This window comes from Mastacembelus armatus, chromosome 9 (genome assembly GCF_900324485.2).
Source record: "Mastacembelus armatus chromosome 9, fMasArm1.2, whole genome shotgun sequence".
NCBI lineage: Eukaryota > Metazoa > Chordata > Actinopteri > Synbranchiformes > Mastacembelidae > Mastacembelus > Mastacembelus armatus.
Genome location: NC_046641.1, coordinates 1,039,370 through 1,066,641, shown reverse-complemented (window position 1 = coordinate 1,066,641; position 27,272 = coordinate 1,039,370). Strand labels below are relative to the sequence as shown.

The 27,272-nt window shown below is 40.2% G+C and overlaps 1 protein-coding gene across 3 annotated transcripts; it reads left to right on the top strand.

Annotated features, from left to right (window-relative positions):
- Nucleotides 1–1,781: 1,781 nt before the first annotated feature.
- On the top strand, nucleotides 1,782–27,027 carry LOC113139321 (histone-lysine N-methyltransferase EHMT1-like). 3 transcript variants are annotated; one of them, XM_026322441.2, is made up of 23 exons: nucleotides 1,782–1,928; nucleotides 2,186–2,624; nucleotides 5,174–5,306; nucleotides 5,575–5,657; nucleotides 6,595–6,817; nucleotides 6,924–7,069; nucleotides 7,247–7,390; nucleotides 9,635–9,942; nucleotides 10,086–10,169; nucleotides 10,263–10,351; nucleotides 10,456–10,562; nucleotides 10,824–10,946; nucleotides 12,383–12,484; nucleotides 12,597–12,701; nucleotides 13,376–13,530; nucleotides 14,804–14,971; nucleotides 17,176–17,320; nucleotides 18,045–18,122; nucleotides 18,573–18,688; nucleotides 23,320–23,406; nucleotides 23,520–23,598; nucleotides 26,217–26,392; nucleotides 26,501–27,027. In XM_026322441.2, the coding sequence occupies exons 2-23, from the start codon at nucleotides 2,247–2,249 to the stop codon at nucleotides 26,595–26,597; spliced, it is 3,126 nt and encodes a 1,041-aa protein (XP_026178226.1). In that variant the 5' UTR covers nucleotides 1,782–1,928; nucleotides 2,186–2,246; the 3' UTR covers nucleotides 26,598–27,027. The 3 variants fall into 3 exon arrangements, with proteins under 3 accessions (XP_026178226.1, XP_026178225.1, XP_026178228.1); XM_026322440.2 differs by having other exon boundaries at nucleotides 18,024–18,122; XM_026322443.1 differs by lacking the exons at nucleotides 1,782–1,928; nucleotides 5,174–5,306 and having other exon boundaries at nucleotides 2,494–2,624; nucleotides 18,024–18,122.
- Nucleotides 27,028–27,272: the final 245 nt, after the last annotated feature.

The window sequence follows — 27,272 nt, the reverse complement described above, 5'->3', positions numbered from 1 at the left end:
ACTATGTTGTGCTCTTTAACAGAAAATAGTTTACAATAAAAGCAAAAGAGTGCATTGACTTTAGGAGAATAAGCCTCCTCCTCATTTTCTCACCATTTACCAAGGTTCTGTAAACATAGTGGTGGTGGCATGATCTACCATCTTCCCTCTTAGGAAATATGTAGTCAGAATTGGGTTGCATTGGGCCTCTGTTTACTAAATCAATTCTAATTGCATCTGATAAGATAGAGGGCCAGTCAGCTGGGTCAAGTGGTGGAGCTTGCCTGACTTCAGCAGCAGATACATGTACAGCAGGTGAAGAAGCAGTCTGAGAATATGATGGAGGGGTTTCTGAAGACTGAGGTTCTGCCTCTGGATCAGTAAATGGCCCTAAAGGTTAAACATACAAAAGAAATGAATAAGCAATAAATTGTATATTTTCTGCACTGTATTTGTGCAAAATATAATACATACAAACAAATACATTCTGTGGGCCCGGGCCGACTAAGAAATTTCAGCATAGCCCATATAAATAAATAAACCCAGAGAGAACACATGTAAAATAATGACTGTAGTCAGGTGTTATAAAAAACATAATTTTACGCTTAAATTACTATGTAGAAATGAAGGGTACATTAAGTACACGTTTTCAGTGCTTTAATAATAATCACACCCCACAAAAATTTACTTTTTATCCCACGTGAAAAATACTATATTATTTACTAGTAAGCTATTAAATTGTAGTATACTACAGAATATAGTGTACTATAGTATTCTGTATTATTAACAATAGTAAATGGATGTAATAAATACTACAGTATACTACTATAATATTTACTATAGTAAGGTTTAAAACAGTATAGGTTACAGTATAGTATATAAGAAATTTACCACTGTTTACTATAGTAAATAGTGTAATAAAGTATTTTTTCATGTGAGTCAAATTATAGAGGGTGATGGGCATCTCATTCATTTATGCATTAACAATGTAAAGCAGAACATACCTTTATTTTAAGCTTGCTTTTCTTCTGCTTTTTTTCTTTTTTGAGTCTTTGTATAAATCTTTTTTTTCACTTACTGTTTCTGTGATTCCTGTGTTAATCAATGAGGTCCCTCTGCATGTAGCGCTTTTTTCTGAAAAAATAAAATAAAATAAATAAAATAATAAAAATAATGGTAAGATTATTATTATTGCAGACATCTGGCAGGCACGGACCAGACAGGCCACAGTGCTGCCACTCAGACCACAGAACAGCGCCCCTAGAGTCGGCTCCTGTAATGGTTCGTGCCACCGACAGGACAGACCACACTTTTGGCTACAACCCCCTCTCATTGAAAATTTCACGTGTGAAAAGTTAAATTCAAACGACAGAAATTCAGAAAGGTGGCTTAAAAGGTCAAATATTTCAGTACAATACATTAATTGCAGGCCATTTAAATATCTAAACTGCTTTGTTATTTAGGTGCTGTCCATGGACAGAAGTCTTCATTTCTTTATTCTTTAATTATGATGTTATCTGCCGTGCTAGAATGAACTAGGGTTATGTGATACCTATTCAGTAAACCTTTTCTGAATAAAAAATAATCTTTGCTCAAAATCATCAGCGGATGGCAAGATGAGTCATGGTTACCCACTTCCGTGTTCGCTTTAATCCCATTAAATAACGCGCGAAAATAGTTATGTCGACATTAGTATGATAGCTTTATCCTCCTTCGCGGCTGAAGTTAGGGAATATTGGATCAGTGTTGTCCTTACTGGAAGCAGTGCCTACAAGCAGCTCACTAGGAGCCAGGACGCGACAACAGGAACCACAGCGCATCATGTGGCGTGCGGGTGTGGGCGGAAGTGGAAAGTCTTGTCTTCCTGTATATCCCTCCCCATCTTCACTCGCACACAGCTACATCACAGCGACTCTGCTGCTCCAACTTTCTGGCACGTCTAACTTTCGGTAAGCTCTGAAACCTGTTCACGCTCTCTGCTTGTCTCCACTTCGCCTTAATGTTACCTCCATCGTTACGCACGTTGTAATACAAAGGAATTTTAGTGCACTAGATACTAAAGTTATTGTCTTGCATGTCGAACTTTGCACAGATGCACATACTGTGTTTATGTGTTGGCCAGTTCCTCAGAAAGTTATTTACTTTGAGTCAAAGTGCGTGTGTGCTTGATATTTTAATGACTGAGGTGAAACTTCTTTGAAATCAGGTGCTGCTGAGCCCCCCCCCCCAGTCTGACTGCTTTCAACAGTTAGCCCATCAGGACGGCAATGGATCACAGTCGAGCTAGTGAAGGGGCTGGGCCAGGCAGAAGCCCCTCTAGTCCCGCTGCTGGGACACCTGTAGGTGCTAAGGGACATGAAGCACAGAGTGGTCAAAGGCCCAAAGTACGGATAACTCCCTTCCACAGCTCACATATAGTCAGCAGTGATGGCTCTCTGCGCAGCAAACGACTTGGAGCAGCTCCTGGGAAATTGCTGGCATCTCCAGGCCGGCTGTTTGTGAACACACCTGGATATCTGACTGCTCCCCTTGTCAGAGGGACACTCAGTGCTGCAGCTGGGAGCTCACATGAACAGTCTTGCAGTTCAGGCTCTGTACGTGCCACAACAGGAGAAAAACTACAGGAAAATCCTGTGATCGTCAAGGTATTTACAAAATAATTCGGGTTATTTCTAAGATTTAAAAAAAACACTAGTTAATTGTCTTCTCCTATTGACCAATAACTTCTCTGTGATAGTATGAGTAAGGAAGCTCAGAGAGAATTTTAGTTCATTCCATATGCAGGTGATATTAGAGTCAAGGCGTGCTTCTTACATCCATCTGGTTGTTGGAACTGTGAGAAGAGTTTTGTCTGCTGAGTTAAGTGTGTGAGCTAGAATGCCAGAAATTTTGTTTGGAACTACAAAGAGAATTTTTTAAACCGCATACACAATGTTGAGAAGCAGCATAATGAAGATAGGATGAAATGAAGCCATGAATCATTTTCTCCAGGTAAATGGCAAGTAGAACACAGGTTGGAATAGCTTCTTCTTCTTGGTTCATATCTGAATCACAAATGATTCCTGTATTTCTGGCATATGCTTGATTTTAGCTGTATGAAGTCATGTTTTACATTCATTTATAACATAATTGTCTGTGTTTCAGTCTCCAAGAAAGTTGCAAGACATCAAAACTTAATATCATCAAAACAGTCAAATGCAAACAAACAAATCATTGAACCAGTAGGGTTTGACAGAAAGATACAATTTTTTATCCTAGCTGTTAAAATGCAACTGTTGTGATGCTCCTGTCATTGGGTTCGCTGCACACACCACACACCTGACCTTCTGGTTAGCAACAGTCTAACAGTTATGCACATGCACGTGCACACACAGTTCAATACACACACCCCCCCCCCCCCGAGCCAGGGTGTTGCTGTTGACGTCTTGACTCTTTCTTTAGGTATTTGGCTGATGCACCACTCAGGTTTCCAGCCTTGCTCTCTGCATCCCTGATTCTGTAGCTCAGTCTCCGTTCTGCACCACAAGAAAGGATTAGACAAAAAAATAAACTACCTAATTAACAAGAAAAAAAATCTGAACTGTAGCTCTTCAGTGTATAACTACTCAAGAGCTATAGCTACTATCTAAAGATACGATCATAAGTATATGCCAAATGAAGGACAGCCCATTAACTAATATGCAAGGTTTATTTATCTTGGATCGTTCATATGTCAAATGCTGGGATATTTCCCTTATTTTTGATAACTGCTAAATGTACTGTTTGTGCTGAAGCTGACAGACAGGCTGTAAACGCTACCATGGGGCATAGCATTAATCAGTGTTCAGTGGAGAGATCAGTAACATCTTAATGTAAAATAGTTCCCTGGCGAATGAAAGAATGCAAATAAAGTATTTAGCTATGAGTACACAAGTGTGTCTAGTTATTCTATTCTATAGTTTTAAGTTAGCTTGAAAGTAATTCCACAAGTACCGTATTTCATACAACATTAAGCTGATGCACGACTGCACTAAATAAATGATCCTGTATAGTCCCGTTGTGTCTAACTGGAAATGTTTGTATTTATTGAGATGTAATTCACAGTGAGGCTAAACCAGCAAAGCAGCTGTTGCTCAGTGAGTATTGGTGTTCGAAATATAAACTGGGGGAAAAAAAATGAAAGGAACAATTCCAAGGCAGTCTAACTTCAGGGATATCAATCTGTCTATTTAGAATCAGAATTGGATTTATATCCAAGTATGTTGGACACACAAGGAATTTGACTCTAGTACTGTGGCTCTCAGTGTGCTTGTCACAACAGGTCACACAATATGTACATAGATTAATTAAATATAGGTGGGGGAAATAAATAGGCTTGCAAAATCACTAGCCCGACTTCCTGGGGATGCTGTGTCTTCCAGTCGGGCTACCAAAATTTATCTCCACTTATCTCCATTTATCTCCCATTGGACTATTGGATAACCTGTCGGGCTACTAGATTTTGCGAGCCCTGATTATAGAATAGAATAGAAATAGTGAAAGCACAAGTGATTGTGATCAGTTTCCCCTGTTTTGGTACAACTGAAAGTGACAACAGGTGCAATGGAGAGACAAAAGCAAGAGAGCAAGCAAAAGGAATGGTTTTACATATGATGCTCTCTCCTCATCCTTGTCACTACTGGTAGTATGAGGCAGTACCTGCACCCTAATCAGGTTGCACTGGTAGTCCAGTTACTCCAATCGACACATGCAGTTACAAGAACAGCACAGTTTTAAGATTATGGAGGAGATACCAGGAGACCATCTGTTACACTAGGAGAGCTGGATCTCCATCAGGCTATTGGTGTTCATGATTCTGACCAAACTATCAGAAACAGACTCCATGAAGGTGGCATGAGGGCCCAATGTCCTCTAGTAGTATGTCCTATGCTCACAGCCCATCACCAGACAACACCAGAATCGGCAGGTCTGTCACTGGTGCCCTGTTCTTTTAACAGATGAGAGCAAGTTCACACTGAGCACGTGTGACAGGAGTGAAAGCGTTGGGAGACTCCATGGTGAACCTTACGCTGAGAATTTTTAGAGGACTGTTAGCTAGTCAGTGATGGCTGCTCATAACCCCACACTGCACAAATTAATGGAAATGTCAAAACTTCTTTCCTTCTCCTTTCTTATTTATTAAATACAGAATTTTGTTTTATCTTTGGCTTTAAAGCCTACAGGCAAGAAGTCAAGCCTGTCGGACTCACTGAAGTCAGGACCGCCATCTGACACCGAACTTTCTCATAGCTGGAAAGGCAACGGAAAAGATAGGAGAATGGTTTCCACCTCCATCAAACCTCAGTCAGGTTAGCTGATCCTTTCTTTTGGTGTACTTTAATTTGCAACTGATGCAAAGAAAGAACCAGCAGCAGCAACACAGCACATGTACTGAGTAACCAGCAGCTGCTGCAGTATCTGACTACAGCAGATAAATATGAATACGAATGGTGTGGAGTGTTTATTAGTTACTGGTGTAATCAAGGTTTTCAAGGGCACACAGTAGCTATAGCAGGATGTCAGGAGTTTGAGGCATTGTTTTGTGGTAATAAATTCTGGTTTCTGCTTTTTTTCCAGCTGCAAAGAGGAAGAAAAGGAAGATGGGAATGTATAACCTGGTCCCCAAAAAGAAGGTCAAGGCCATCAAGCAGCATGATAAGGCAGGTGCATTTATTTATTTCTTGCTGTTCGGCGACAAAGCTGGTTGCAGACCTACTACCAGCCTGCTCCCAGTAATTAATTTATCTTTGACATGCTGTCACACTAATTCTTTTTCGCATTAAAATCACTGTGTATAAGCTGCTCTGTGGATGACATCCCATAACTGTGGTGCTCAACAAGTAAAGGCACAGTCTCTTTTTGTAATAAGTAATATGCTTGCAGATGCGTAGCATACATCGCACTTTGGTTAATTTGGGACCAGTAAGTCTGTGATATAACTTGGTGGTAGACCATATAATGCTTTAAAAACAATGAGTAAAATTTCAAGAACAATTCTAAATTTTACTGGTAACCACTGTAGAGAAGCAAGAATGGGGGTAATATATTTATATATAATATATTTGCCAAAAGTCTGCTGTGTTTTGAACTAATTGGAGATTGCGATGGTCTTCGTGTTCAGCCCTGAGCAAACTGAATTATAGTAACCTAATAGGAAAAAATAAGAGCATGGACAACTTTCTCAAGATCTAGCTGAGAGAAACGGTTTATTTTTGTTTGTTTCTGACATGTGAAAAGCATGATTGAATTGTCTTTGTGACTTATTGATCAAAGGAAAGTTTAGAGGTCAAGCTAATACGCAGCTTTTTTGCTAAGTAATTAGGTATAGAATTAACTAGTCACCTGTGTAAGACTTTACTTTAGGAAGTAGGTATTTTTTAGTTGCTTCTTCTCACTGAATAAACCAGCTGCTGCACATGCACTTGCAAATAGCTTGTGTCAAACTGCTAAATGGTGACATTGCTGTGTGTATTTGTTTGTGGATGTGTTGTAAGGAACTGTAGCATTATTTTATCTGTTTCCCGACAGTGCTGCTATACATAATGGACACTTATGCATACAGGTGTCATTCCTTTTTTTTTTTTTTTTTTAAATCAGAAAGAGGACCCAGGAGCCAGCGTGGAGAAGAACCAAGCTGCAACAGAGGCGATACCAGTGATTCCACCAGAGACTCCGAAGGCTGGAGAACAGACAGCTGTCAGAAATGAATTGAAGATGGAAGTAGCAGCAGTAGAAGGCAGCCATGTTGAATACACAGAGCTGGCTTTGGACTGTCTGGACCTGAAAGCTCAAGAAGAGCTCCTTTCACCCCCACTGTTAGGTGACTGATAAGGCTTTGTAAGATTTACCTAAGATCACCTAAATTATGTCTCCTGTAGGTCATTTTTTAGTGTGATGTATACTAAAATAATAGGAGATCTGCGCAGGTGTGGCAGTGAATGCTGAGCTGACGGAAACAGACCTGGCTGAGGAGTTACCTCTGTGCTGCTGTCGTATGGAGACTCCTCACATCGGAGGCAGCCTGTCCACACTGGATCAAACCTGCATGGCCGTGGAGAGCATGGATGGAGTGGTAAAGATCATGAATTAATAAAAATCTGATTACAGTTCTAAGAAAAATATCCCAAACAGTTACCAGAGTTGTTTAACCAGAGTTTCTGCTCATCCCCACTAGAGATCAATTATTGGGCAGAAAAAATGGGGTGTGCTCATACTTCAAAATATTCAACTTTTTTTTCCCTCTTCATAGCTGAGTCGTTGCCAGAGACGAGTGATGAAACAGGAAATGATGCGACCCTCCAACACAGTCCATCTGCTGGTTCTGTGTGAGGACCACCGGGCTGGCATGGTCAAACATCAGTGCTGCCCTGGTTGTGGACTTTTCTGCAGGGCGGTAAGGGGAAACAAAGCACATTGACAGTGTAGACACACCTACGGCTGACATCATGTAGTTTTATTTATTTATATATATATATATATATATATATATATATATATATATATATACTGATGACCGGCAGGGCGTAGGTGTTGATGGCTTGGACCTTGTTCTTCCCATTTATCTGACTTCTTAGGACTTGCCTTACTCTCTGTAGGTATTTGGCTGTGGCTGCTTTCCTTGCGGCTTCTTCTTGGTTCCCATTTGCCTGTGGGATTCCAAGGTACTTGTAGCTCCCCTCAACATCCGCTATGCTGCCTTCTGGGAGTTCAACTCCTTCAGTCCTGACAACCTTCCCTCTCTTTGTTCTCATTCGACCACACTTGTCCAGTCCGAATGACATTCCAATGTCGTTGCTGTATATCCTGGTGGTGTGGATCAGTGAGTCGATGTCTCGCTCAGTCCTGGCATACAGCTTGATGTCATCCATGTACAGGAGGTGGCTGATGGTTGCCCCATTTCGCAGTCGGTATCTGAAGCCAGTCTTAGTGATGATCTGGCTGAGGGGGTTCAGGCCTATGCAGAACAGCAGCAGGGACAGAGCATCTCCTTGGTAGATGTCGCACTTGATGGAGACTTGTGCTATCGGCTTGAGGTTGGGTACTAGGGTTGTTTTCTACAGTCCCATTGAGTTCCTTATGAAGATTCTTAGGGTCCTATTGATGTTGTACAGCTCCAGGCATTCCAGGATCCATGTGTGAGGCATTGAGTCGTAGGCTTTCTTGTAGTCAATCCAGGCGGTGCACAGGTTGGTCTGCCTGGTCTTACAGTCTCGAGCGACCGCTTTATCCACCAGTAGTTGATGTTTTGCTCCCCTGGTGTCCTTACCCATTCCTTTCTGGGCCCCGCTCATGTATTGAGCCATGTGCCTACTCATCTTAGCCGCTATGATGCCCGACAGGAGCTTCCATGTTGTGCAGAGGCAGGTTATCGGATGGTAGTTGGATGGGACTGCTCCCTTCTGGGGGTCCTTCAGGATCAGGACTGTCCTGCCTTCAGTTAGCCACTCTGGGTGAGTCCCATCCATTAGCAGCTGGTTGATTTGAGCTGCCAGGCGCTCATGGAGGGCAGTTAGCTTCTTTAGCCCGTAGGTGTGGATTCTGTCAGGCCCCGGTGCCGTCCAGCTCTTCATGTTTGAGACCCTTTCTCGGATATCTGCCGTTGCGATGGTTACTGGTTCCTGTTCAGGGAGGTTGCTGTGGTCTGCTCTCAGGTCTGCCAGCCACTGGGCATTGGTGTTATGTGATGCCTCCCTCTCCCATATGTTTTTCCAGTATTGTTCAGTCTCCAGCCTTGGTGGGTCTGCTCTCGTGTTACTGCCCCCCCACTGAGAGTACACTTTGGATGGTTCGGTGGAGAACATCCTGTTTATTCTCCGTGCTTCTATTTCTCTGGTGTACCTCTTCAGGCGTGTGGCCAGGGCTGTAAGTCATTGTTTGGCAGTCTCCAGGGCCTCAGGTATGGACAGCCTGCTGTATTTCTTACCCAACTTCATCCCCCTTCTCTGCAGTTCTGATGGTTGGCTAACTTCTCTCCGTGTTGCCCTTATTTTTGCCTCTAACCTCCTTCTCCATGCAGGGTACTGCTCCTTGGTGGTGGAATGTATTTTGTGGCCAATCATCTCAAGGATCACTGTTGCCGTGGTGTATATCAGCTTGTTGGTCTCGGTGATGGTCACAGTGGGGATTGTTCATAATGCTGCATTCACATCTTTTAGTAGACTTTCAGAGAGTACTTCACTTAGTCTTGGTAACGGCTGCGGAGGTTCCAGGTGTCCATCTTGCTTACGATCTTCACTCTCAGGTCAGCTGCTCTTGTGTTGAGCGTTTCGGGGCTTGTCATTGGGGCTTGATACCCAATCTCGGGTGGGGGTGGTGTTGTTTCCCCCCTGACATGGCGTCCTGGCTCCCCCTTGCCGTAGCATTTGTGTTGTATTTCTTCAATCTCTAGTTGTGATAGCAGCTGCCGTTTGTGGATGTTGGAACACTGAGCTACTAGATGCTTTGGCCCTAGTGTGTATATATGTGTATGGACACATTTGGAACATGTGGAATGTGGGGAACATCAGACAAAAAAGGTTAAAAACCACTGCTTTAAATGTTAAATATTATTTGTCTCAGCCAGAAAAAAATGTCACTTGAAATGACAGATGGTGCACTTCTTTACCTTAATGCTTTGTCTGCTTGGTCCATCCCACAGGGCACCTTCATGGAGTGTAGACCATATGGCAGCATCTCCCACCGCTTTCACCGTGACTGTGCCTCTATTTTGAAGGATCGCCGATTTTGTCCCCACTGTGGTGAGGACACCAGCAGGGCCAAGGAAGTTGCAGTGCCGAAGGCTAATTTGTCACCTGCTGTATCTAGCTCGAACCCCGAACTGTTGGTTCCAGCTGTGCCCACTGTAGCCACCCTGCCATCAGTACCAACCACACCTGCTGTTCCACAGGTGCTCAAAGCTAAGAAGACCAGCGAGCCACAGAGGGGCAGAGATGAGAGCCCAAGCAGGTAATATAGGGCTGATGTTGCTTGCTGCATATCATCGCTTATTCACATTCTTGAAATCAGTAAACTCAAAAATATTCTACGGTAGTTACAAATTACTGCTAATTTTGTCAAATAAAATCATACTGATTGCTTTTTCTCTTCAGGTTAATAGGCGAGAGTGTGTGTGCTGCAGATGGACTACCTAAAGAGTCACTAGAGAGCATCCTGATAGCACTGGATGATGAGAAGTAAGGTTAAATATTTTGGCATCATTTAGGAAAATAAGTGCAGCGTGGATCTGCACTTTGGACTTTCATATAAATATTTTATTTTTTTTTTAGCCTGAAACCAAAGAAAGTGAAATACCCCACCAGGCAGCTGTACATCTCTGCAAAACAAGGAGAGCTCCAGAAAGTTGTTCATCTCCTAGGTAACTAAATTATGTTACTGGAAATGAAATGGCTTCAGCTTTAATAACTTACTGTATGTTTTATAGCATCTGTTTTATCACATTGGTCAATTTTAATAATACAGTTGATGGGAAAGACCCTAACTTTTTGATGGAGGGCCAGAATAAGCGCACCCCTCTTCATGCAGCGGCTGCTGAGGGTCACCAGGAGATCTGCCACATGCTGGTACAGGTAAGGGCATTAGACTTTCACTACAGGATGCACCTGAGGCCCTCTATTTTTTAGTCTAATACAATGATGATTTGTATATTATGATTTTAATCAATTAAAGTTGTATTTTAAAGTACAGTTGGCAGCACTGCATATTGGCTCTTAGGTATCATTAACTGTAACCCAAATGTTTTCTGCCCTATCAGAAATCTAGTCAATCAGTGCTATTTTCTTACAGTAATAAGGGATGATGTGACACACTATGTATGTGTGTCCCCACAGGCTGGAGCGAACCTGGATATGTTTGACGAAGAGCAGAGAACGCCATTGATGGCGGCCTGTGAAAACAATCATCTGGACACAGTGAAGTACCTGATCAGAGCGGGAGCAGCCATCAACCACAAGGTGCGTCAGCACACTGCCAGTCTGCTGGCTCATCTCAGTCAGTGTCAGTTTCTGTCAGCCTAACGTGTGCTCAAATTTTGCTTCTTCATCCATCAGTATGTCCCATCTGACTCAACTGTGGTGACTGCTCAGTTCTGTTGAACGACCATTGTTTTTTTTCTCTCTCCTCTATCCACTCACCCCAACCAGTCGAGGCAGATGGCCGCCCAAACTGAGCCTGGTTCTGCTGGAGGTTTTTTCTTCCGTTAAAGGGAGTTTTTCCTCTCCACTGTCACCAAGTGCTTCTTATAAGGGATTTGTTGGGTTTTTAGTTTTAGTTTTTGTAAAGTGCCTTGAGATGATTTGTATTGTGATTTGGCACTATACAAATAAAATTGAACTGAATTGAATTAGCAAAATCCCATTGGTAGAATTTTTACCACCTGAAAAACATATTGCTACTGTTTTCTTGGTAGTATTTTTTTATTTGTATTTTTTGTCAGTACCTGTTGGCCAGGTTCTTCCCATGGGCACCAACATCACAACCCGGACACAACGATGTGCATCCATAGCAGCCAGGAGAATGTACCTTTGTATTGTACACTGATCCAGAGTTTGGTGGTGCATGTGACATTTTTTGCATTAATAACATTTAGGCAGCTTAGGACGTTCCACTTTTATTTCATCCCCAAGCAATGGGCTTCTAGTCCTTTATTGTAGGAGCTGGCATGTGGTGTGCAACAAATCTTCCATGAGACATCCGCCACAAAGCCAGCCACAGTAGAAGCCCCCTCTAGGTATTGCCTTTTGAGAGCATATCATAATATGAGAAAAACATACTGATGGGTAATGTTTCTTAACTAGTGATACTAAACCTTTTCATACTATGTTCACAGGTTCACAATTAACAATGTAAATTGTCTAGATCAAGCATTGCCACTTGCAGCATTTTATGTCAAAATAATTTTGAGAATAAAAGCAAGCAGTTTGACCAACTAGGAAACAACAATATACATTATTCATGCACTACTACTAAACCTCAGGGGCTATTGTAGTTTTATTTTAGAAAGCTTGCACGAACAATGCAATTGTGGATTGACTGTGCAATAGGAAATAAATTACAGCATGTTTGCACATATGTAGTAGAACATAGCATGGCAAATACCTCAGATAATATATGTCCAGTTGGAGCACAGTATGTAAATGACATGCTCAGCACAATGCACCTGCTGAACTGCATGTTCAGTGAAGGCCAGATATAGTCACCTGTTTTGAATCTGTAAGCGTGAATATGCCACACACAGAAACACGTTTATCTCCATTCTCCATTCTCTGTTCTAATGTTTCAAACCCTCACGTTTTAACTCATGCAGTCCAGAAGCCTTTCTTATGGACTTTTAACAGCATTGATTACAGCGGTGTGGTTTTGTTCAGTGTGAATTATGTTCTCATCCCAGGATATCATGGGTTTCACCTGCCTGCATCTGGCAGCTAAACTGGGGCATTATGAGATAGTCCATCATCTGCTCTCTAAGGCTTCTAAATACATAAACTGTCAGGTAAAAACACACACTGCCTTATTTACTAACTGTTCGAAAAAGCTAATGTGTAAAGAAAGGTTTTGTGGTAGTGTCAATCTTTGCCTGAGTTTCACAGTGTGTATCTGTACAGGATGATGGAGGATGGACTCCCATCACCTGGGCCATTGAGTATAAACACAAAGAGCTGGTCCATTTGCTGCTGGCCAAAGGGGCTGATGTTAACATCAGAGACAAAGTCAGTTCACATGACACAGCATTCTTCTCATTCTACACACATACATGCACCTTCACACACCATAATTACCCTCTTTTCACACTTTCTACAGCATTTCAGCTTATCAAGGTCAACAGTGATAATTGAGATCTTATGGGATAGGTCATATTTTTACCACTAAAATAAGTAATATATTACAGTACTCTGGAGCACTAGAGCAGTGGTGTCTGCTGTGTCACATTGATCGAGGAAATTAGCAGACTTTTTGTGATATTTTTGCAAATTTAATAAAAATCTAAAATCTTGAAACCTTTGAAAAAGCATTTGGGTCAAGTTCTGCTTGTTACTCTTTTTTTTTTTTTACATTTTTGTTACACCACATGTCTTGATCCACCATTTTCAGACATGTTCTTTGAGATTGAGGATGCAACATCTGTATAGAGTAAGCATCTCTTATCCGTCAACACTAACATTATCTGTCTTCTTGCTTCAATTATTGGGGAGTTATTGACAAGTTACCTATGTCTAGTCAAACAGAGTGCAAAACAGTGGGTCATCATGCGTATCAAGTTGTTGTGTTGTCTTACCTAGGAAGCTGACCTTTAACTTGTTCTTTCACTGAACCCTGTACCAATGGAACCCCTGCCTGTGTCAAGACACTGTCAGTGCTAACCTCTGATCTGCACCTTGTTCAGGAAGAGAACGTCTGCCTGCACTGGGCAGCTCTGTCAGGCTGTGATGACATTGCCCAGTCTCTGCTGGAGGCTAGATGTGACCTCAATGCTGTCAACATTCATGGTGACTTACCTCTTCATATTGCTTCCAGAGAGAACCACCTGGAGTGTGTGATGTGAGTGTGAAGTCTGGAAACACTGTTTAAGTCCAGATATGTCAGGATTGTGTCTAGGAATATTGTAATGGAGTCTCTTTTTGTCTCTTTATTCAATTTGCAATTAATTTTGCAATTGGCAATTGACAATTCAATGATCAAAGTGCCAATTCAATACTCAATTCACTTTAAAGTATTTTGGTTAAAATTTTAAATGCAAGCTAAATCAATTGCATGTCATATGGCCATGGGTTTTTTATCTCTTTATTCAAATGTGCCAGCGAAACAGGAGTGGTCCACTCCATTACACTCAAATTGAAACATTCTGCTCCTAGTCCCGGTCGAGGCAGATGGCCACCCAAACTGAGCCCGGTTCTGCTGGAGGTTTTTTTCTTCCGTTAAAGGGAGTTTTTCCTCTCCACTGTCACCAAGTGCTGCTCATAAGGGATTTGTTGGGTTTTTAGTTTTCGTTTTTGTAAAGTGCCTTGAGATGATGCTATACAAATAAAATTGAATTGAATTGAATTAGTCAAAAAACATCTGCTGAATATTTTAGTAACAGGAGCAAATTTCTCTCTATGAGCTCCTTGGGAATCTGCTTTTCAAGGGTTAATTTCTCATTTTTGTTTTCCATTCAACATTTCATTGAGGGGTGAGTTAAAAATAATCTTTTAAAGGTATGATTGTAGTTAAGTCTTAACAATTAAGATTATTGGTTGAACTTGATTATTTTTAATCTTGATTATGATTTATAGTGCTAATTATATGTTGTCATATTTCAGGTGTGGCCTGTGCCACTACTGACCCCCCACAGGCTCCACCATTGAGTGTAGTTTTATTTTATTAATATTCAAATGACAGGTTATTATGCAGTATTCATTGTTCACCTCTCATTCTCCACTTCATCTTGGTTTTTGTTGTAAGGTTCTTATGTTTTACACTCGAATCTAATTCCCTTCCAACACCTGAGTAAAATGAACTATCGCACTGACTATGAACTAGACCTTATCATGCCATATTCCAGCTCATTAGTGTTGGACATGATTAATGTCACTCAATTTTAGCTATAAAATGTATCAACCACTAGCAAATTTAGCCCTGAAATCTCTTCAGGATATTGGTATTAGGTTCAAAGGCCCCCTATCAGTCAACCCTTCGATACATCAGTTCATAGTGTTTTTTTTTTTTTTTTTTGGCTTACTGTGCTGTTTTTGTTATTTCATATTTTTCTGTGTCAGGAGCTTTTTATAACTTCGTCCCAGTGAGACTTACAGTAAACACCCTCAATTTGCAGGTTGTTTCTGTCTCGTGGAGCTGATGTCTATCAGAGGAACAGGGAGGAAGAGACGCCTCTGGACTGCTGCGCCCACGGCTCCAAAGTGTGGACAGCCCTTAACGCCAACAAAAAGCTGACAGATGCTAGGAGAGGCAGGGACTGTCATGGAGAAAGAGTGCTCAGCAGGTAGACAGCAATGCTAAAGTTACAGAGCATCTCACCTGTTAATGTCGTTACACTATATCCATGCACGAGACATAAATGTGATGAACTTAACACAGATTTAATTGTTGAGTATAGGTCATTGGCTGAGATTTGAATGTGGAGATGGAGTCAATTGAACGGATTTCTAGTGGGAGTGTGTTCCAGAGTCGAGGGGCTGATTGCCTGAAGGCTGTGAGGCCCAGGGTGGATAAACAGGCAGGTTGAGTGGAAAGGAGAGAGGCCGAGGAGCGGAGTGTATGGGAGGGTGTGTATGGGTTCAGGAGACCTGAGAGGTAAGGGGGTACCAGGGGAGGTAGAGCTGGGTGTCATTGGCGTAACTCTTTCGGTAGGATTCAGCACATTAAGTAGCCAGAAAGCCCTGGCACTGCCCATTTGGCCTTAAAAAGGATAGTTGAACTTTTTGCCAACTCCCTTTGTTGCTTTGTTTGTCAAAATATGTGTAGTTTAGCAGGGCATAAACTACGAAAGCAGGGAAAACACCTTGTCTGGCTCTGTCCAAAGTCAAAAACATTAGGAGGAAGCTCACTGATTAATATTCTACATCTCATTTACAGCAATTAGTGGCACATAACTTGTTCTACCATGTGGTGGAACAAATTATGATAAATAATTTTAGCACAGTCACAGCATCCAGCTGTTGTTCACTACAACACGTGCTGCATGAAAACCTTTATCTGCAACTTGGAATCCATTCAATGGAATGAGAATGGACATGTGGTTTAGGACTACATTGTCATATAAAAACACTTAAACAGTGTCAGATTGGTATTCACATGCAGCATCAGCTGACCCTAGCCATGTCTCACAGAATTCACTGAAGCTGGTGAACATCTCTGTTCATGAGTCAACCATACATAACCATACATGAACAGGCATGCTGTCCATGGAAGGACCCTACAGAGGAAGCCATAGCTCTCTAATAAAAATGAGGTAGAATTGTTTGGTAAAAAGCCACAGCACTATGTATGATTTTAAAAAAGAGAAAAAAAAGAGAGCCATGTACCAGCATGAAAACATCATCCCGACAGTGAAGTACAGTGGAGTGCAGTGAGCATCATGATTTGCTGCCTCTGGACATGGACCACTTGACACAGACAATTTCCAAGTTTATCAAGATATCCTACACCTGAAGCTCAGAAGGCTCTGGGTGATGCAGCAGGACAATGAGTCTAAACATAGAAGTAAATCTACTACAGAATGACTTCAGAGAGGTCCAGTCAGAGCACAGACGATAACCCAACAGAGATGCTGTGGAATGACCTCAAGAAAGGCTTTCGCACCAGACGTCCTAAGAATATGACTGAGCTGAAGCAGTTCTGAAAGGAGGAGTGGTCAAAAATTCCTCCTTAACGTTCTACAGGTCTGATCCATTGCTAGCGCTAAATCTGCCGGCAACATCCTGCACTCAGCTGTGAGCAGGCTGCAGACACAGTACCCACAGGCCCTCCTTCTTATCTACGGGGACTTCACCTATGCTTGTTCATCCTCCATTGTGTCCACCTTCACACATTATGTGATCTGCCGCTCCAGAGACAATAAAATATTGGATCTATTTTATGCCAACACCAAGGAGGCATATCTCCTCTTCCCTCCCTCCTCGGTGTACTAAATGGCCAAGATGCATATTGGTAATATAGACTGTATGAATATTTTTTTTAAAAGTGTCTTCAGTATTGGCCAGTGCAATGGAGAAAAACTGTAGAATTCAACACATTGACAGGTGGATTTGCAAGACATCTGCCAACATTAGGGACCGCTTACGTTGTTACACTGGCAGGATTTACAGACTTTAGTCTTCATAGAACATACCATTACATTTTTGAAATGTTTATGCTCATAAACTACTTGGTTAAACTTAGGAACAGAAACTACTTAGGTTTAGAAAAAGATTGTGGTTTGGGTAATCATCTCTTTTTTTTGCTGCTCTGAAACATGGCCAAAGCAGTGACTTGAAATCCACAAACTGTAGCTTTTGTTCTTTTTCATCAGCACCTTCTTTTTGTTCTATCCTTTTTATCCCAATTAAATAACAGAAGTCATGTCAGTTTTCCACATCATGTTTTTATTATATCGAGATATTCTCTTTGTACATATATGCATTTTAAATCTTATATATTTATATCCAAATATGAATCAGCTCTTTAAAACTGACTTTTTCCTTGTAGGGACATTTCCCGGGGGTATGAGGCAGTTCCTATCACTTGTGTTAATGGTGTTGACAGCGAGCCCTGCCCTAAAAACTTTAAATACATACGAGACAACTGTGTCACCTCCCCACTGAACATAGACAATGACATTACTCACTTACAGGTAAGACTTCAACTTTCTGCTCCAAAGAAGTTAACACAAGAATCATATTTATCTTTGTCCATATTTAAAGATTATGTTTGCGAGCATTCTGTATTTTATTTGTCAACAATGTGTGCACAGTAGTGTTGTGCATATCCAAATCCTGATACATCTTATCTCTTACTACCATAGAGCTCCACTGTTGCTCTATTGTCCACAAACTAGTAAAAATGAGCCACGCTGGGTGACACTGGCATGAACAAACACTAAAATGTATTTTAACTCATTCCCACATGAATCAACCATCCTATTTCCACACTCATCAGGGCACCATGATGAAATGATACTTATTACAGTGACCAGTTGTTCTAGCAAATTACTTTAAAAAAGGCTTTAAAAAAAAGAAACACGAAGTTATATATTTGTAAATTATTTTGAAATATTTACTTCTTTGGTAGGTTGGAGTGCTGCACAGAGTAGTGAATTATTGAGAGACATTATTAGTTCTGGTCTTTACCGTTGCAATTTGCAAAATAAAAAAGAAACATTTGTTATTTTGGGTGTGAGAACCCTTTATTACACTTACGGAATACAATTAAATATGGAATACAAACAGCTGTATCTTTGAAATACTTTCCTATTGAAAATGTTGAAAAATGAAAATAAATAATACAGTAAAGTATGCTAAAAACTGCAAAATGTCACAATACCTGACTTCTAGTAGCTCACTGATTGTGTCCTTCAGCACTGCAGCTGTACAGATGACTGCTCATCCAGTATCTGCATGTGTGGTCAGCTCAGTCTACGATGTTGGTATGACAGTGTAAGTTCTCATACACACAGACACACACACAAAGTGTGATTGTGATTAAAGCAATACACCATACTAAGTATTCTTTACATATAACAACATTATACATTTATAAAATCTATATACAAATTACTTGTGCAGGTTTTTATACTGTGCTCACAATGTTAACTCCTAGGTTATTGCAAATAGAAGTTTGGTTTTTATTGGAGTAACTGCCAGATTATTGGGTATCAGTGGGCACTGGTAAAATTCACTAAACTGTCAATTGTCTGTCTCCAATATTTTCTATTCAACAGCAGGTTTTCCTGCTACAGTTCTGGGTTTTTTTTTTTTTTAAGTAAAAGTCAAAAATCTATTTCTGGTTAGCAATAAACAAACAGCTGGCTGTCTGAAAGCAGCAAATAACATGACAGAAAAAATGTTTTTTAGCAGTTTGTAACATGTCCCTTGCTGTGTGTACAGGAGGGTCGACTGCCACTGGACTTCTGTCAGCATGAGCCCCCAGTGCTGTTTGAGTGTAACCACGCCTGCTCCTGCTGGAGGACCTGCAGGAACCGAGTAGTCCAAAATGGACTAAGGTGACATATTTTACTTTTTGACATGATGTCTGCAGTTTTTCATCTAACAGCCCTGTGTGGCTGTCTCTTAGTGTACCATTCCTCCCTTACTACTGCATTTGCTCTAGTAAAAGCTTAGAGGCTGTGTTATATTGCTTTACAAATTGAAAGCCGCTTAGGTTTTTCTAGGGGAAAATTTTTTATTACAAGCAGAAGTATCCACTTTGCAATAGCAATGAGTAAAATTAGCAAATCTAGCTAGAACCTTGCTTTACTATAAGAGAGCAGGTTCAGAAAATAATGAGGGTGTTCTCTGTTGGATGAAAATGAGAGCAGGAATATAGGAGTGGAATAAAATTCCAAACCTTAGAGGCTTATAAATTTTAGTTCCTAAAACAAAACAAAGAAAGCCTAGTGAAAACGGTGCCTACAGGAATCAAGATGATAATGTTCAGGCTGTGTTCCATTGGTTTCAGAGAGCTGTTGATTGAGCCAAAACACTGACTTTATTATTACTAAATACTAACTTAGGAGGTTCCCCAAATAGGATTGAACAAGCTTAACCCTCAGGGGTCGACGGACATGCTGGCGCGTTTTGTGGCATCTTCTCCTGATAACGCCGAAACAAACTTAAATTACTCCGTCCATTTTGATTGTACAAATAAAAGAAATATATCATTCAAATGTGTAAAGGGTCTAGGTTTAGTTGTATATCCTCATAGTAATAATAAAACGCTGTGCTTTTGTAAAATAAAGAAAGCGGACGGTGCGCTCACTGTCTTCTCTCTCTCTGTCATCTCTCTTCACAGACACGTAAATAAAACAACCTGAATCGCAGCGAATACTTGCCTCATAAAAATAAGAAATATATGGCTAGAAAGCTTGAAATGTTTTCTTTTAAATGAAACAATTCAAGTCGAAAACAAATCATCACTTTTTATTTAATCCGTATGACCGTAAGGAGAAGTACGTTTTCTCCTGTGTCACCTCATTACAGCTAATTTGATCCTGCCTCGCACTGAGCACACTGTTCATATGGAAATAATCTGAGGTGAGTCAGGTAATTATGTACACGTCCCCGAGAAATGACCTAAAACGTTAAACTTCATCATAGAATTTACTCACTTTTTCTGTGCGTTTGGATGATGGCACGTTACATGGGTGAAGAAGCACTTTGTATGTTCCAGACAGCGACAAAGAGTTTACTTTGTCCTCAGAGTACAAACATGACTCAAATGAAGAACGTTTGGATCCGCATTGTATTGTTCATTCTCAGCCACATTGACTGAAAGGCTGATTATGCAGTTCTTTGTCTTCTCAGGTAAATCATGTGACAATTCATCCTCAGACACACCTTCCTGCATATGTCTTTTCTAAACAAAAAGTGTCTTAGAAAATTTGTGTATTGTTTTCTGTGAATGAGTGAACAAGATGACTTTCACATCACTCTCAAGTAAACACTTTAGCCTACAACATGCAGGTCTCCAAAGTCTTAAGTGAACCAATGTACTGTTTGAGTTTTCCACTAACCATGCATAAACACTGTTTTCTCAAAAACACATTGTATAAATGTATAAACTTGCTGCTCACATATTATTGTAGCCAATTTTGTGCTGATTACAGTGTTATTAGACTTTAGCCATTAATATGTTTAAAAGCAACTGAAAAAAACACAAATGTCAGGGCATGTCAAAACTTGTCCAGGCCCCCAAAACCCCCTCAGACCCCATAGGGTTAATTGTGGTTTATCACACCTGAGCTCAATTCCTCTAGCCACACCGAGGCCCAATTACTGCCACACCTGTTCGCAATCTAGAAATCACTTAAATAGGACCTGCCTGACAAAGTGAAGTTGACCAAAAGATCCTCAAAAGTGAGACATCATGCCGAGATCCAAAGAAATTCAAAAACAAATGAGAAAGAAAGTAATTGAGATCTATCAGTCTGGAAAAGGTTATAAAGCCATTTCTAAAGCTTTGGGACTGCAGTGAACCACAGTGAGAGCCATTATCTACAAATGGCGAAAACATGTAACAGTGGAGAACCTTCCCAGGAGTGGCCGGCCGACCAAAATTACCCCAAGAGCACAGCGACGACTCATCCAAGAGGTCACAAAACACCCCACAACAACATCCAAAGGACTGAAGGCCTCACTTGCCTCAGTTAAGGTCACTGTTCATGACTCCATCATAAGAAAGAGACTTGGCAAAAATGGTCTGCATGGCAGAGTTCCAAGACAAAAACCGCTGCTGAGCAAAAAGAACATAATGGCTCGTCTCAGTTTTGCCAGAAAACATTTTGATGATCCCCAAGACTTTTAGGAAAATATTCTGTGGACTAATGAGACAAAAGGTGAACTTTATGGAAGGTGTGTGTCCTATTACGTCTGGCATAAAAGTAATACCGCATTTCAGAAAAAGAACATTACCAACAGTAAAATATGGTGGTGGGCTGTTTTGCTGCTTCAGGACCTGGAAGACTTGCTGTGATAAATGGAACGATGAATTCTGCTGTCTACCAAAAAATCCTGAAGGAGAATGTCCGGCCATCTGTTCGTGACCTCAAGCTGAAGCGAACTTGTTCTGCAGCAGGACAATGATCCAAAACACACCAGCAAGTCCACCTCTGAATGGCTGAAGAAAAACAAAATGAAGACTTTGGAGTGGCCTAGTCAAAGTCCTGACCTGAATCCGATTGAGATGCTATGGTATGACCTTAAAAAAGCAGTTCATGCTCGAAAACCCTCCAATGTGGCTGAATTACAACAATTCTGTAAAGATGAGTGGGCCAAAATTCGTCCACAGGGCTGTAACAGACTTGCTGCAAGTTATCGCAAACGCTTGATTGCAGTTGTTGCTGCTAAGGGTGGCCCAACCAGTTATTAGGTTTGAGGGGCAAACACTTTTTCACACAGAGCCAAGTAGTTTTGGATTTTGTTTTCCCTTAATAATAAAAACCTTCATTTAAAAACTGCATGATGTGTTTACTTGTGTTATCTTTGACTAATATTTAAAAATCAGGAAGGGGCCAACACTTTTTCACACCACTGTACATCTATTTCCCAAAGACAACCTCTGGATATGACGCTAAGCACGTGCACTCAACTTCTTTGGTCGACCATGGCGAGGCCTGTTCTGAGTGGGACCTGTCCTGTTAAACCGCTGTATGGTCTTGGCCCACCGTGCTGCAGCTCAGTTTCTGGGTCTTGGCAATCTTCTTATAGCCTAGGCCATCTTTATGTAGAGCAACAATTCTTTTTTTCATATCCTCTGAGAGTTCTTTGCCATGAGGTGCCATGTTGAACTTCCAGTGACCAGTATGAGAGAGAGAGAGCAATAACACCAAATTTAACACACCTGCAAATTGGGCCCAATTTGGACATTTTCACTTAGGGGTGTACTCACTTTTGTTGCCAGCGGTTTAGACATTAATGGCTGTGTGTTGAGTCTTTTTGAGGGGACAGCAAATTTATACTGTTATACAAGCTGTACACTCACTACTTTACATTGTAGCAAAGTGTCATTTCTTCAGTGTTCTCACATGAAAAGATATAATAAACTATTTACAAAAATGTGAGGGGTGTACTCACTTCTTTGAGATACTGTATATGTTCAGGAACAAAAGACTAATTAGCACAGATGAAACTAATCAACTAACAAAATATAAATAAATAAATAAACCTAAACCTAATAAAGACCTAACAGGTGACAAAGGAAACCAGAAACCCAACATAAAAGTCCAAACCAGAAATCAAAAACATACAACCATAACAGTAAATATACTATGTACATTATAATGGTAATATTGTACTGTATGTTGTATCTGGGAATATTACTGTCTGGTATAGCAGCTCCCAGGTTAAAAAGGACTTGAGAGTGATCAGGTGTGCTGAGTGCATCACGAAGACTGAATCTATAGGATATTTACATCAGGTGGTGCAGGTTCAGGGGTAAGCGCATTATTAAAGATACTCATCACCCAAATTGCAAATTGTTTCAGTGGCTGCCATCTCTGATCCAGACTCCGATCACTCAGGCTATGAACTAAAAGACTGAACAGTAGTTTTTTTTTCATCAGGCCATACGGGCATTAAATACACCACCTCAGTAATACTTACTACGCCATGACAACAATGCTACTGTTTGCATATTTGTACATTCTTATTTTAACAGTTTGCATATTTGCACAACATAACTTATATTCTCCACACCTACACATCTTGTTGTACATATTTTTTTTTCTTATTAGAGTGTTTATTTATCTTTTTAAATCTTTTAAATTTTTATTCTGCAGAGTCTGGAGTTGTTGCAATTGCATTTCACTACTGTTGTACAACCACATATGTGACAAATAAAAATCTTGACTATTATACATTCTACAACCTATGGCCTGGTTGTACCCTCTGGTTTTTTTGTTCACTATGTGCATTTTACTTGATGGTGACAATATACATACACAGGACTTTGCTGGCAGGCAGTGATTTTTATATCAGGATAGCAGGAAAAAGACTCTTGTCACTTCCAGGAAGATGATTAGCTCAAGTTGTTTTTCTCTTTTGATATTGCTTTCTTGAATAAAATCAATGTAATGAAGTGTGCTGCCACTGGATCAGCTGCTGACTGAGAAATTTGTCTTGTTGCTGTTTGTTTCAGAGCCCGGCTGCAGCTCTTCAGAACACAGAAGATGGGCTGGGGAGTGAGGGCCATGCAAGATATCCCTCAAGGAACATTCATTTGCGAGTGAGTAAAGGCTCTGATAAGAGAAATAATGAATGAATGAATTTAGTGTTTTAAAGCATGAAATATTGAACAGAGGGTGGGCTCTGAGCTCTTTCTCTCCAATGCTTTTACAGGTATGTCGGAGAGATCATCACTGATGCTGAGGCTGACAAAAGGGAGAATGATTTTTTCCTCTTCACCCTTGACAATAAGGTGATTGAATTAGTTAAAGCTGCTCTTAAGTTTGGTGGGACACAGAACTGCATACAATGCAAGTGTATCTAAGAAAATGAACAGATGCAAGAACCCTCAGCTTTCTGAAAACAAAATCCCTATGTTGTTCTAAAAATTTACATTTATATCTTTTATTTTACAAAGGAAACTTGAGTCATGCACATTATGGAAATTGTTAGTTCAACTACAGTGACAAAGCTGTTTTCTTTTTTGCCAAAAAAATGTACCATTACAACTTCAGTCCCAAAAATAACTCATTAGAATGTGTAGCTTTGGTGTTTCTGGTGTTACAACTAAAGCTGCCCAGTTCACACACACTACTATAAAGGCAAAACCGAGGCAATACACGTCAGATAAATTATATTAAATACTAGATTGCTGACTGCTGAAAAAAGCTTGAGGCATACTGCGTTGCTGGCTGCTAAACAGCTGAAGCATGGTTTGAATTGCCTGACAATTTGAATAGTCGAGAACTATGAACTGTATTGAGGTAGCTTTCAGGGCTTTTACTTTGAGAAAATGCTATAAAAAGGCTTCTATTTTAAAAGGACGAAGTGCTGCAGACTCCTGTGACCTTATACTAGAATCTGGACTTTATTTTTAATATTCCTTATACTTTACAAAAATATATCTTCCTATAAATTACACCATGGCTGACATTAAAAATAGCCTAATTTGCCTGAAGCTGTATGCCAATAGCCAACGTCCATTTTATTTCAGGGCTTTTATTTTTTAGAAAATGCTATAAAAGACTTTTATTTTGAAAGGACGAGGTGCTGCAGGAGACTTATACTAGAATCTGGACTTTATTTTAAATATTCTTTATACTTTACAAAAATGTAATATCTTCCTATAAATGTCTGCAGACTTTTATTGTTAAAGTCCGAACATGGCCTGCTCTGAAAAGACGTGGCTGACTTAAAACAGCCTGATGGCTTTTTTTTCAAATTTTTTTATTTTGAAAGAATGCAAAATTAAGGCTTTTATTTTTGGAAGTGCAACATAAGGTATGGCAGTGAGATGTCCCTCAATTAAATGCTGAGTCTTAAGGTTAAATAGTCACTATACCATATTTGAGTGTATGTTATAGTTTAGAAAGGTGGAGTCACTTCCTCTAAATAACTGTAGACTCCTATTGTGAAAGTGTTGTCACATCCTGCTTGGAGAAGACAACATGGCCCACACTGAGAATGGTCCCCATGTGTAACAGCAGTAGACATTAGGCAGCCAGTCAGTCTAATTACCAACCACAGGCACCTGTGGTCCCTGCTACTGCTGTGTGAGCTGAGCCAAGAGTGAGAGGGGGAGTGACGGCACTTTAAGCAGGCACAGTACAGGAGAAGCTGAGAAAGCTTCACCTCACAAAATAGAAGATTACAGAAAAACTATAAAACCTATCAAAATAATTGATCCACTTTTTGTGAAGATATTCCAAAAAAATGAAGGATTTATGGCAAGTTAGAAACAGCCTTCATTTGCGTTTTTCACTAGATTTCCTGGACCTTTATAATGGGAGTGAATGAGAGATTGAGCATTCACTGTCTGTGCTTTTGGCCACATGGTAACAAAACCGTAGGTCCTATCAGATGGAGAATAGCGTTACCTCAAAGAAAACAAAAATCCCTTTTACTTTCATATATAAATTGTTTATGAAAGCTAAAAGTTGCCAGAAGAAGAGAAGAAAAGAGAAAAAAAAATTGAATAAGGCTGAAGGGAAAAAACTAGTGTTTGTCACTGATGCCATCATCCACTTTAGCTCATTAACATTCTTCTCCTATAGACACCAGTGTAAAATTCAGAAAAGGGCTGAAAACACCATAAACGGTATAGGAGGAGATAGGTAGCGAAAAACGATGGAATAATAACCAAATAAGTTGTGTAGTTGCACAGGAATCCCAACAATAAACTGAACACACATAGAATGCCCTCATACATAGATGGTAGCAAAAGTTAGGCTACTTCAAACGTGTAAATGCACTGCAATCTACATTCATCCAAAGTGCCTGTGCTGTTATGTTTGGTCAAGAGGGGAAGCTGCAGAGTTGCTCCTATACACACTGATCAGGACATGATGCACTGTCTGTCCTCTGTCCTCAGCAGTGTTCTTCGTGGTTTTACAGACTGTGGTCAGTCTTTTAATGACGGCTTTTTGATGGTAACCAGGTAACCACAATTGTTGAAGCAGTTATATTAAAACACATCTTATGTTTGAGTCCTTAGCAGCATTTGTACTTCAAGAAAAATGTTAAAACTGAAGATTTTTGGTTATTTTGCTTCTTTATTCTCATTCAGGGTATTGGGAATTTCAAAAGATTTATGTTGTAATTATATACCCATATAAATCAGAAGTATACCTTGGCTTTGTTTATTATTAATGGCTTTTTAGATTCTTGTTTGGTTTTTAAAGGTTCAACAAATATTCCAAAAAGAATACTATTAATAGATGTTGTCCTACCTAGTGTTTAGTGTACACTGGACATCCAGTATTCAATAGTTTGCATTGTATTTCCTTTATGCTTTATCAAAGCTTCAATAGAAAAGGTACGCCCAGAAAGAACATGTGAGTGTGACATGTTGTTGGTCATCATCTTGTGCAGGTAGGAGATGTACACTGCATTGATGCGAGGCTCTTTGGCAACATCGGTCGATTCATCAACCATCTGTGTGAGCCTAACCTGCTGGCTGTGAAGGTGTTTACCATACACCAGGATCTGCGTTTCCCCAGGATAGCCTTCTTCTCCAGCAGGCCCATTAAAGCTGGAGAACAGATAGGGTGAGTGGGGGAGACGCAGCCTCAGCTCTGTCTTCATTTTTATGTTAACTAGAGTAATTTAAAATAAAATGTTAAGATATGATGTACTTAGATTTTTTTCCTCACCAGGTTTGACTACGGTGACCACTACTGGAGGGTGAAAAGTAAGTACTTCAGCTGCCAATGTGGTTCTCTCAAGTGTCGCTACTCAGATGCTTGCAGATAAAAACTCACTGATGACCACTTATCCCTCTTTCTGCCTGGACAAATTATTCCCTTCTTCTGAAACAGATACCATGTAAGAATAATTTTTTAATTAGATTAGCACCAATGGGACACTTGAATGCACAGTTTTACAGCAGCAAATAAATGATAAAGGTTGTTAAAATCAGTCATCCTACTGTACAGGATGTGACTTATTTATACATTTTAAAAAGGTAACTTTTCTATATGCCAAGAGCCAGAAGTGATGTACAAGAACCAGTAGGTCTACTCTTGTTACAAAACTTTAACAGATGTTTTTAACAACTCTTCCCTTAATACTGCAAAGTGCGATACTTGTTAATTAGTGAAGTGAGCTAATGTATATGGCTGTATCTCGTCTGTGAACTTACTTTTTAATTGTCTAATTAGCAATTAAACATGTTTTTAAAGCACCTTTTTGTCTTGGTTTGTTATTAGTGAACCTTAGCTTGAAAGAGAAAGTGGTGACAGAGCTTCTTTCTATGCTCTCCTTTGAGACAAAAAGAAAAAAACATTGGGTGATAAGGCCTGTATCACAGTTGGTGTTACAGTTCATCACAAAGTTGTTGGTTGGGGTTGAGATCACAGCTCTGGGTTCTATGACAGTTTATGTCATTACTTACTGTCTCTGTATAGCTGTGAAACAGATTGGTGAATT